This window comes from Oncorhynchus keta, chromosome 5 (genome assembly GCF_023373465.1).
Source record: "Oncorhynchus keta strain PuntledgeMale-10-30-2019 chromosome 5, Oket_V2, whole genome shotgun sequence".
Classification (NCBI taxonomy): Eukaryota; Metazoa; Chordata; class Actinopteri; order Salmoniformes; family Salmonidae; genus Oncorhynchus; species Oncorhynchus keta.
Genome location: NC_068425.1, coordinates 9103723 through 9116735, shown reverse-complemented (window position 1 = coordinate 9116735; position 13013 = coordinate 9103723). Strand labels below are relative to the sequence as shown.

The 13013-nt window shown below is 41.5% G+C and overlaps 1 protein-coding gene across 1 annotated transcript in view; it reads right to left on the bottom strand.

Annotated features, from left to right (window-relative positions):
* Positions 1 to 13013, bottom strand: part of LOC118384141 (syntaxin-1B) — a 56741-nt gene that overhangs the window by 19721 nt on the left and 24007 nt on the right. The window contains exons 2-3 of the mRNA XM_052518651.1: positions 7414 to 7488; positions 4923 to 5022 (exon numbers count right to left, since the gene is read on the bottom strand). Coding sequence (XP_052374611.1) covers positions 4923 to 5022; positions 7414 to 7488 — 175 coding nt within the window. The remainder of the gene's footprint in view (positions 1 to 4922; positions 5023 to 7413; positions 7489 to 13013) is intronic.

Here is a 13013-nt window from a genome sequence, read left to right as displayed (position 1 = left end):
AACATATCTAATTATGTGAAGCCAGGAAGTACACTCTTAGAAAAAAAGGTGCTATCTAGAATCTAAAAGGGTTCTTCGGCTGTACCCATAGGAGAACCCTTTGAGGAACCCTTTTGGAACCCAAAAGTGTAATCAAAAAGTCAGAAATGAGTCGGAAATTGGAAATGTTTACAATGAATCATTCAACACGCGAAAATAATATCATTTAAAATCACATTTTTGTGGTAGAAAAGGATATTCATCATATAGACAACAGTAGGCTGCTACAGGCATACAGTATACTAACACTGCTCTCTAGCATTATTATGTGCATTGAAATGTAGGGACTGTTCTGTCCATCACAAGTAAATCAATGAGATATTTACAGGAAAATGAAGATAACCAGTCATTTGTATACAGAAAACACAGATAGGAGAATTATCTTTCAATGTACTGTATCAGCAAGGAAAGCCATTGTAGTTTTGTGATATTTGATTGGGGTATATTTAGAGTTAGTTAGTGCCAATTAGCCTGTAATTACTGGGCAATGTTTAGGTGCTATCAACAAACCAATCAGATGCTAACAAGTCTGGTACTTCATACTGTAGGTAAACACTGGAAGCCTTGCTTGCTGGGTTGCGTTTTGTTTTGAATCCTGTGCTGTTTTTGAACTAATTGTTTGTGTATTACATGTGTCCTGTAGCTACTCCATGCCTCTGCACTTTACCTGTCTATCGATTGTCCCAAAAGCAAAAAGGGTCCTATGTTACTGAACTGGCAACTCATATTTGCACACAACGACACCTCCTTGTGGGTCAATACTGTTGTCTGGGACTAGCATCCGTGATTTATATTTCAAAACACATGAGCTAGATACAACACAAAGCCATTTCAGTTGAAAGATTTAGCTTTTGCCCTCTAAGAAAAAACCCTGAACCCTAACCTATAAGGCATTTTATGTGTGTACGTGTAACTGGATGTAGACTACAACTAAATAGCTTACTAAATATTTTGGCTGCTGTGTATTGCCTTCCGTTGACAGGTCCGCCCTGTCCTTGTGTACACCCTGTGTGTAACGTGATAGGTGAATTCAGTGCTCGACTCAAATGGAGGGATTCCTCTGGATTTCACTATACATTATGGAGATGCCCTTCGGCCATGATTGGAGAGAGGCATGAGATTTAAACATGTCCCCGTTGCCAAGTCCACGGTGTATTATGAATAACTACAGGCTACAGCGTTGGGTTTCCAACTGATGATAAATTAATATGGTTTCTCTCCACGGATTTCTTCAGTAAGCAACTACACTTCCCAGCATGCATTATTCAAGGGAGTACACTGGAATGCATTTTGTATCGTCCACTGACTGCCAAACATGATTTGGAATGGCTTGACATAGGGATTGGCCAAATTTAAGCTTTTGGTTCATTTTGAGGACATACATGTAATATTAAGCTTGAACACATGAATATAATTAAAAAAACATAACAGAAACAGAAATATGCCAGCAATTCTGTCGGGACAACATACTTACTTACTGTCTGAGTTGTAATATTTAATATAATCAATAATTACAGTGAATCTAAAGATATTATGTTTCTGTGAATACACTATAGTTTTGGCAAGTCGTTTAGGACAACTACTTTGTGCATGACACAAGAATTTTTACAACAATTGTTAACAGACAGATTATTTCACTTATAATTCACTGTATCACAATTCCAGTGGGTTAGAAGTTGACATACAATAAGTTGACTGTGCAGCTTGGGAAACTCCACAAAATCAAGCTTCTAATAGGCTAATTGACATAATTTCAGTCTATTGGAGGTGTACCTGTGGATGTATTTCAAGGCCTACCTTCAAACTCAGTACCTCTTTGCTTGACATCATGTGAAAATCAAAAGAAATCAGCCAAGACCTCAGAAAAACTTTGTAGACCTCCACAAGTCAGGTTCATCCTTGGGAGAAATTTCCAAACGCCTGAAGGTACCACATTCATCTTTACAAACAATAGTATGCAAGTATAAACACCATGGGACCACGCAGCCATCATACCGCTCAGGAAGGAGATGCGTTCTGTCTCCTAGAGATGAAAGTACTTTGGTGTGAAAAGTACAAATCAATCCCAGAACAACAGCAAAGGACCTTGTGAAGGTGCTGGAGGAAACGGGTAAAAAAGTATGTATATCCATAGTAAAACGAGTCCTATATTGACATAACCTGAAAGGCCACTCAGCAAGGAAGAAGCCACTGCTCTAAAACCGCGATTAAAAAGCCAGACTACGGTTTGCACATGGGGACAAAGATCGTGCTTTTTGGGGAAATGTCCTCTGGTCTGATGAAACAAAAATAGGACTGTTTGGCGATAATGACCATCGTTATGTTTGGAGGAAAAAGGGGGATGCTTGCAAGCCGAAGAACATCATCCCAACTGTGAAGCACGGGGGTGGCAGCATCATGTTGTGGGGGTGCTTTGCTGCAGGAGGGACTGGTGCACTTCACAAAATAGATGGCATCATGAGGCAGGAAAATTGTGTGGATATATTGAAGCAACATCTCAAGTCATCAGTCAGGAAGTTAAAGCTTGGTTGCAAATGGGTCTTCCAAATGGACAATGACCCCAAGCATACTTTCAAAGTTGTTGCAAAATGGCTTAAGGACAACAAAATCAAGGTATTGGAGTGGCCATCACAAAGCCCTTACCTTAATCCTATAGAAAATTTGTGAGCAGAACTGAAAAGTGTGTGCGAGCTAGGAGGCCTACAAACCTGATTCAGTTACACCAACTCTGTCAGGAGGACTGGGCCAAAATTCACCCAACTTATTGTGGGAAGCTTGTGGAAGTCTACCTGAAACATTTGACCCAAGTTTAAATTTTTTTTAAAAGGCAATGCTACCAAATACTAATTGAGTGTACGTAAACTTCTTGACCCACAGGGAATGTGATCAAAGAAATAAAAACTGAAATAAAATCATTCTCTTTAAAGTTATTCTGACATTTCACATTCATAAAATAAAGTGGCGATCCTAACTGACCTAAGACAGGGAATTTTTACTAGGATTAAATGTCAGAAATGGTGAAAAACTGAGTTTAAATGTATTTGGCTAAGGTGTACGTAAACATCTGACTTCAACTGTGTACGGTAAGAAATGATCTTCCTACTCAGACACTTTAGTTACAAAGAAATATTCCAAATGGCCAGATTCCCCACGTTTATCAAATAAAGAAATCTGACAACACAAACACACACACACATAGCACAGCAACCACATACTTACTAGTTAAACCACCTGGGTAGATAACTAGTAACCAGCTAGCTCACTCACAAAAACTAAACTCCGACAACTAGTCCCCTGGAGAAAGTCCTTCATGAAGCATGCATGACAAGAAAAAAAAGGAAGGGAAAGGGGGGGGGGGGAGAACAAAAGACAGACAGAAAAAGACAGAAACAGTCCAACAACATTACATAAGATAAAACATGCAGAAATTCAAATCAAATATTGAAATCATAAGGCAAAAAAAACAGTGTGCAAAAACACATTGAAGAGCCACAATAAATGGTGGAACAAACTCCCTCACGACGCCAGGACAGCGGAGTCAATCACCACCTTCCGGAGACACCTGAAACCCCACCTCTTTAAGGAATACCTAGGATAGGATAAAGTAATCCTTCTCACCCCCCTTAAAAGATTTAGATGCACTATTGTAAAGTGGCTGTTCCACTGGATGTCATAAGGTGAATGCACCAATTTGTAAGTCGCTCTGGATAAGAGCGTCTGCTAAATGACTTAAATGTAAATGTAAATGTAAATGATTGGGCAATAAAAGGGATGTGAACGTGTGAGAAAAGGAAGTGACATCTGAAGGATTCCGTGATGAGGGTAGAGTAGGTATTGTGCGACTGCCTGCCCTGAGACTCTGGGTTAACACAGACTAGAGGTTGTCTGACAAGGCCTAATATTAGCAATGAAACATTCATTCACTCCAGTTGAGTCACTAGCAGACTGGGTCACTGTGAACTCGGAAGAACATACTACACTCATCTCCTAACAACCGCACGGCCCTACTGCAGCACGGCAACAATGAAGGGGCCATTTTCTGAAACATCTTCCACTGTACGTTTTTGACTGATTGATTGTGGCATATTTTGGGCCCTATTGAGGTTTTGACAAAATGCCAGACAGTCATCAGGACCTAAAAGCAGTGGTTGAAGGTTAACAAGATTGGATATCAAATTATTGGAGAAAATACAATATTATTAAAATATTTATACACATCTTCATGTCTGTTTTATTGTACACTTATAAGTGCTATGCAAGGTAATACCTTAGTGCTCTTCATTTTTTGAAAGCCTGCCTAAAAACAACTTCATTTCATATTAGGGCAAATTTAAGTGCTGTCTTCATTGACCGTAAGTTTAAAATATGTTATAATATTGACAATATTGTCACAATAAACACAAAATACAAAACAACTTTTCCTTGAGTATTCAATGAGTGTGGTGGTGAATCCTCGTCAACCAGTGGGTGGAGTCCCACCCTTGCAAATGAATTTGTTGAGTCGTGTGTGTTGGCCGGGTGGGTGTGCGTGGGCCGGGTGTGACTCAGTAAGAGATGCGTGGGTGGGGTAACATTCACTGGGTGCGTGGGTGGAGTGCCTCCCACAGGTATATCGCCAGGGTCACACACACACTTAAACCAATCTGTCTCCGCTATCCTCAGGCCCTTCCTGACTCCCCTCACACAGACCTGAAAGGATTTGATACAGATAGTAAACCGGAAAGCAATATTGAATTTTCTGCCATATCACTTCTACCTATCCAGTCCTGTCAGTGCTGCAAGGTGGAGTCCATAAGGACTGAGGGAAAGCAGTATGGAACTGGTATGGAATTGGCCCCATCTTAAAAGTATCCATTCGGGCTCATGGATGTGGCGAGACTTACTTTCGTCAGGGTTGGGCGCTGCCAGGATGGCGCTATGCTGCTTCTTGACCTGCTCCACATCTTCTGACAGCTTATCTATACAGACTCGGATCTCTTCCACCTGCACAGGGAGTGAGAAGGAGGGGGCAGAGGCAACATACACAAGGGCTTAATTCCTGTACCGTTTAAATGGGTGTACTGTCAAATGGCCGTGGCCTAAGGAGCTTTTCCATTCTAGTAATTATATTTCTATGGAATCGACCAACCGCAGCCACCCATGGAGAGCATGTGTGTACAGCATGAGAGAGCTGAGAGCCTCTGAACCTCATCATGGACAGGACTACCTCACATACTCAATCATCGACTGACATGACGACCCAATGGAAGCACTTTCTGATGGGTGGGAGAGCAGGGGAATCTCCATAAGACGACATAAGTCAATTACTGACTGATAATTATCATCTCTGCTGCCTTAGGGTTGGGAGGCTTGATTCTTAGCCATCGTTGGGAGAATTGCATGTTATAAATGGTTTTCACACTGAGACATCACAGACCTGTTTACATACATACACCCGCAATAACATCTGCTAAACACGTGCATGTGACAAGTAACATTTGATTTGATTGTTAATACCTTATTAAAGTATTAGCTATATATCGTCACTCGTTGTGGATCAATATCTCTATCTAACATTTGTATGATACAAGATGGCCGCTGTTTTAATGGTGGGTGTTCAAACTCCTCCAACCCCACAGAATGTGCAGAGGCGCCTGCAGATAATACATTTACAAGAACTTCTGACTATACCCCTGAAAGCCTGTGCAAAGTCAGACTCAGCAGCCTTAACCACACATTCTGCATTCATTCCACTTCTCCATCTGAATGTGTTATGTAATCCAATTCCCAATACAGACGTGTTTTGGCACTGTTTGTGGATATGCGGATACTTGTGCATTGACTGTATGGATATGAGCCTATATGCGCTCTGCATTCCTATTCCTTCTCTACTCAATTATTAAAAGCTGTTCCTATTTTTCTTTCTAGGGGACAGAGAGTTCAATGACAATGGCTTGTGAGCTACTTCCTCAACGAAGCTAAGGCATACCGAATCAACTCATTCTTTATAGTGAATCATTGTTTAGCCCAGATTGAGCCAATTCCCCTTCCCCTATAGTGTTCACTTAATAGTTTTAGAGGAGAGCGTTGTAAAGCAGACAGATTCGTCTCCGCTAGGACGGAGGAGTTGAGCCACGGCTCATAAGATAGTGAGGAGCACAGCTAAGCCAGGCTCAATAACTGCGCCCTGCCTGCAGCAGCAGCAGAGCTCTTCAAAGGCAGGTGTCCTCAATCGCAGCTAGCCCCTCAGGGCCCCACTAACAGTGTCTACTGCTTCTTGATGGGCCAGAGAGTCTGCTTACCTGGTCTTCCAGGCTTGATAAGATTCTGATCAAAAGACAAGGACCAGAGTTGTGGATTTGGTTTGCGATTCCTGGTGCTGTATTGCAGATAACTGTGTATCTGTTGCAAGGTTTTTGCTTTAACAGCCTTTTCAAAGAGAGAAAACAATTCCTCTGTGTAAAAAAATGGAGGCCGCGTTCTGGGCGTCTTGCACAAAAAAAAAATCAACTACTGGACATTTTAAGCCACAGATTGTCTGTACTCCCATAAATGCTGGGGCACTCTGTAGCCATATTGTCAGACATCCAGGGTCTTAATGTCTTCGTTAAGACATAACACTCAGCGATAAAGAGTTCTGGCAGCATCTCCAACATATAAAATATACCACTGATAGAGTTGATTGATTCACTGCAGTCTTATTATGGTAGGAAGAAGAGTAAGGTCACTCAATTTTGGCATATTAGTCTAAATAAATCACATGAAACCCAGGGGGAGGGAAATAAAAGCTGTTACATCCTCCACACCTTGGTCTTTAATTAGCTTTCCCCCGCCATTGGATCATCAATTAGTATGCAAGTCATTCTCATTTCTTGTGTTTGAACACACCAAGCATAATGTTGTTCTACTTGCATATCCTGCCCCTCCTCCTTTTTCTCTCAAAGCATGTTCCTGGTTGCATAGGATGAATGTTGAAAGAAATGATTCTTAATCACTTTCAATTTCGAAAGATAAAGCTGAAGGGAACATGACCTGGGGATAATGTAGCCAGTAGGCCTATTTTATTTTCTTGTTTTTACATTATGTGGCCTGATTTCCACCCTTAATGATATGGCATTAATATGTACTGCACTTGGAAACACTATTAAATGGGGAACACATTAAACAGTAACACCTTAACTTGAGATATATGGCACTTATAAGGCATTTACTACCAGTTAATCAGCAATTATGACACTAAGTATAGACCTTAATTAGCCCTTTGCCCCCTTTCATGAAACATGACCCGAAGATGTGTGGATACGGGAACTACCAGGTTAAGTTTGTAATAATGGTAATTAGGATGTTTCTTATACCATTCAATGGCATGTATTACAGTTGTTTTGTTGCACTGACCTGTTCGAAGAACTCATCCATGAAGTGATCCCGGTCAACCTGGACAACTTCTTCATCATCATCGCTGTCCTTAGCCTGAAACAGAAGAGGTGAAACACAAAATCAGTGCACTGCACTGACATATTGCTATTTATTGCTGATTGCGTGGCTATAGATCTCTCCTGACTGTTGGAAGGGTAATGAGTAAGGATGTAAGGGTAAGGAGTAAGAATGGAAGGGTAAGGAGTAAGGATGGAAAGGGGTAAGGGGTAGAGAATAAAAAGGAAAACCCTTGTATCCATACTGCTTGGTGACATGCATGGCAACCATTTTAGATAAAGCCACAAAAAAAGGCTTTGAAATATGTACTATATTTGCGCTGTCACTTCAAACAGTTCATGATATGAAGGGAGTGACTCTCAGGGGCTCCAGAGTTGTGCAGCGGTCTAAGTACCTGGTTCGAATCCAGGCTGTATCACATCCGGCCGTGATTGGGAGTCCCATAGGGCGGCGCACAATTGGCCCAGCGTCATCGGGGTTTGGCCGGGGTAGGCCGTCATTGTAAATAACAATTTGTTCTTAACTGACTTTCTTCGTTAAATAAAGGTTAAATTATAAATTATATATATTTAAATAACACAAACCCTTACATAAATCCTCTTCGACTTAGAGTGATGCGAGCTGTGTGAACCGACCTCAAAGGGGTCAAGGACTAAGAGACAGTGAGAAAGAGAAGCTGTATACGAAGCTGTTGAAAATGGCAGGAGAATTGATGGAACACCTTACATTTGCGCTAAAATAATAAAGATGTGTCCTCGGCTTCTTGTCGCGCTAAGCGTTGATGAATTGCCAGAGGCCCATGGAGAGGGCCTGAGGTGTGCAGTGTTGGCAAAGTGGAGCGTGGGCCGTCTGCCATAGGGCAGCACACAGCTCATTCTGTTGCTAATACAGTATTATGGGCACTACAAATTATACACCCAACGAAAAAGGTGACACCAGGCAATAGATAGGGTGAGATCACCGCATGTGTATGCTGTATGGTCAAATTGATGAACTGTTTAGGCAATAGCTTGATGGGTATTTTTCCTATTTGCGTCAGAGAAGGGCAGAGTATTCATGTTTGATTAACAGACAAGCAACAGTTAGATCAAGGGCTCTATTTAATCCGTAGCGCTGAAGAACTGCACTATAGCGCGATAGACTAAAGGCAATGTTCCCGCGTTAGCTAGGACTGCATTCACAGAAAACGCTACAAATGTCGGCTCAATCTGAAATTACCTTTACATTTCAATCGCGCTATAACGCTATAAACCTCAACGATACGGATTCAATCGAGCCCCTTGAGTGTTTTGTGACCTAATGGCAGTCATGTTGAATCACATTGTGAGGGGGAGAGAGGTTGACAAATCCATTTCACCTGGAGAAAAACAACAAATCGACAAGACCTCTACAGTGTTGTCTACTAAGTCCACACTACAAGAACAGTCATTGCTGAACAGCTTAGTCATAAACACAGCTAGTGGACACCTATCTATAACTGTTGGCAAACAGAGAAATGTACAAAATGGCAGCCATCTACTTGGGCTCTAGTCAACATATTCCCTTCACTCTTCATTGCTTCCTGTTTGCCTTTTGGCCAGAAAAATACAGGAGAGTTAAGTCATCTAAATCGCATCTCATGCCAAAAGATACAGCAGCAGACAAGTGTGTCAGGGAGACAATGTTTTTTCATAAGGGCATACGGGAGGGGAAAATAGCTCCAAGGAAGAGGCTGGATGCGTTGGGAGGCCTAGTCAAGTTGCTAGGTTTTTAACTAACGGACAGTTAACTATGTCTCCAGCGGTTGGGGCTGGCTTTGCCTTGGTTAGGGTTTAAAACATTTCCCTCCGGTGCCCACTTCTAACTAGCTAGCTCCGCATCGAGGATGTGCAGTTCATGTTCCTGCCCTCTGTGCCCTCGGATGAGGGTCCCCCACTCTGCCTTGTATGGTATGATGAGAGACGGTTCCTGGTTGGATCCCTCACTGTCCAATGTAATGTGATGCTAGTGTATATGGAGTGTGTGACAAAGGATTAATATAACTTCAGTGCACAGAGCTTTGATATTGATACACGCTGCAGTTATTGTTTTTTCTCTCACCCCATTGTATAGATTTTTTGTCATTTAAATACTTTTCTGAAAAACATTCCATGACAAATGGACCTTTTTTTTTTTTTTTGCTCCATTTAAGCACATAATAGAGACTGTAATGTGTTGAGTTTCACAGTAGCTTTCAGGCTAATGAGCGGTGACTCACATTTGTGCTAACATTCACACAGGCAATATCAATGACCTACCATATTCGTATCAATTTCTCGCAATTATTTTCTGAAGCTTTTAGTACCAGCTCAATTTAAATGGCCATTGCGATGCAGAAAAAAATTGCTGCTGTTATTTGATTGAATGAGATGTTGCTCAAATTTGGGTTAATGAGTAATTGGTTTCACATCTCCATATGATCATCGAAGAGAAAGACATATAGAATGTTCAATCAGAATAAACAACCGTCAGGCTTTCACAGAGAACCACGATTCTGACAGACTCGCCTGAATCAGTTTAGGTTTCCCTTGGTTTTTAATCAAAGGCTACCGATCTGGAGCTGTGGTTCATCTGTCTGGTCCGTTTCATTGAGAAGGCCTTGGACTGGAGCATGTTGGAGTTAGATATGAACACGACTGATTGTGTGCAGTCGTGGCTGTGGCTGTGGTCATACGTGCATTGTGTCGTCCTCCAAGCTTTCATTGTGAAAGGGTATGGTTTCAACATACAGTCAATCAAAGTATTGATTATAATAGGACTACAGATACCACCAATCTGGATAACGCGGTAGATGTTTTTATACGTGTAAAGTAGCAAGTAAAAACCATATAGCAGACATAGTAATATACTATGCTTGCGATATAACTGCAGTTTTGCAAGTAAATAATTCATTTGATAAGAGATAGTGGCCTATTCCTAGATCATTTCCAATTAAGATAGCTGATGCAGATTTAACATTATAATCCATGTTCAAACTACCAAAAACTCTACCATTTCTTTCAGGGATCCCCCAATGGTTTGTTCACGATCAACTGCTCAGATTTCCTCCTTCCCAGAGCTGAAATATTCTGTCCATTTTTCATGTATTATTCATGGAATGATGGAGCAGCTTCTGCTGCATATTGCCCAGCCCACCATCTTCATGGCTGCCTGACTGTTACACTGCACAGATGCACACAATCTTAACTGGGCTTATTTTATATAGATCATGATGTTGTAAGAGGTATCAATGTGTGTTAAATCCTAAGCATATAGCCTACACCTACGTATTGCACAAAACTCATCAATCTACACACAATACCCCATACCCCAATATCCCATAATGTCAAAGAAAAAAAACAGTTTTTTTGAAATGTTGCACATTTTTGCAAAAAACTGAAATATCACATTTACATAAGTATTCAGACGCTTTACTCACTACTTTATTGAAGCACCTTTGGCAGCGATTACAGCTTCGAGTCTTCTTGGGTATGACACTACAAGCTTGGCACACCTGTATTTGGGGAGTTTCTCCCATTCCTTTCTGCAGATCCTCTCATGTTCTGACAGGTTGGATGGGATTCAAAGGCATTTTCAGGTCTCTTTAGAGCTGTCCGATCGGGTTCAAATCCGGGCTCTGGCTGGGCCACTCAAGGACATTCGGAGACTCGTACCGAAGCCACTCCTGCATTGTCTTGGCTGTGTGCTTAGGATCGTTGTCCTGTTGGAAGCTGAACCTTTGCCCTGGTCTGAGGTCCTGTGTGCTCTGGAGCAGGTTATCATCAAGGATCTCTCTCTACTTTCCTCCATTCCTCTTTCCCTCGATCCTGACTAGTCTCCCAGTCCTTGCCGCTGAAAAACATCCCCACAGCCTGATGCTGCCACCACCAGGCTTCACCGTATGGATGGTGCCAGGTTTCCTCCATACGTAACGCTTGGCATTCAGGTCAAAGAGTTCAATCATCTTGGTTTCATCAGACTAATTAATCTTGTTTCTCATGGTCTGAGAGTCCTTTAGGTGCCTTTTGGCAAACACCAAGTGAGCTGTCATGTGCCTTTTACTTAGGAGTGGCTTCCTTCTGGCCACTCTACTAGAAAAACTTGATTGGTGGAGTGCTGCAGAGATGGTTGTCCTTCTGGAAGGTTCTCCCATCTCCACAGAGCAACTCTAGAGCTCTGTCAGAGTGACCATTGGGTACTTGGTCACCTCCTTGACCAAGGCTCTTCTCCCCCGATTGCTCCGTTTGGTCAGCTCTAGAAAGAGTCTTGGTGGTTCCGAACAATTTTAGAATGAGACCACTGTGTTCTTGGGGTCCTTCAATGCTGCATAAATGTTTTGGTACCCTTCCCCAGATCTGTGCCTCGACACAATCCTGTCTCAGAGCTGTATAGACAATTCCTTCAACCTCATGGCTTGGTTTTTGTACTGTCAACTGTAAGACCTTATATAGACAGGTGTTTGCCTTACCAAATCATGTCCACTCAATTGAATTTACCACAAGTGGACTCTAATCAAGTTGTAGAACATCTCAAGCATGATCAATGGAAACAGGATGCACAAGAGCTCGATTTCGAGTCTCATAGCAAAGGGTCTGAATACTTATGTAAATAAGGTATTTCTGTTTTTTATTTTAGCGACCACAATTCTAAAAACCTGTTTTTACTTTGTCATTATGGGGTATTGTGTGTAGATTGACGAGGAAAATGTTTATTTAGTCAAATTTAGAATAAGGCTGTAACAAAACAAAATGTGGAAAAAAGGTAGGGGTCTGAATACTTTCCGAATGCACTATATAGTAAGCCACACAAATATGTATATGGTAAGCCACACAAATATGTATATGGTAAGCCACACAAATATGTATATGGCAAGCCACACAAATATGTATATGGTAAGCCACACAAATATGCAAACGCTAACACATTTGCAGCATCACACGAAAGCATTTTGGCTTTATTTGAGAAGGCAAACACACATCAATGGATAAAGGCACCTTAATCCTGATATGTGATAGAGATTATGTGAGAAATATATATTTCCGGACTTGTTTACATGTTTATATGACAAGTAGCTTTGATTGTAAAGGAGTCAGGTAACAACAAAGATATTCAGAATGTCCAAGATAGCTGACCTCTTCAGAGAGGCAATATCTTCTCATATTCCACAATGTCAGTGTTGTATTACAACTTGGAGTCTTTTCACCATCTCTTATCACATTAGCATCTTACCTACACACTAACACAGACCCCTGCTAAATCAATACAGCCATAAATAGCTGCGCTTGAATAGCTGCATTTGTTTGCTAGCGATCACCCTACAACACTGTGCATTGTTTGCGTATGTGTGTGTGCATACATGCTGGCTTTGAACTATGTGTTTAGCCAAGAAAAGAGAAGGATACCAATCATGCTTTTCACCCAGGGGTGTAGAACAGTCCTCTAGGACAGCAGTGCTGCAGGTTTTCCATTTCGCCCTTGCCCCTAATTGATCAGTTAATGTCACTGATTTCCCGGAGAGTCCACACACCTAGTAACACAGGTCTAAATCTGCCACTGATTTAAAA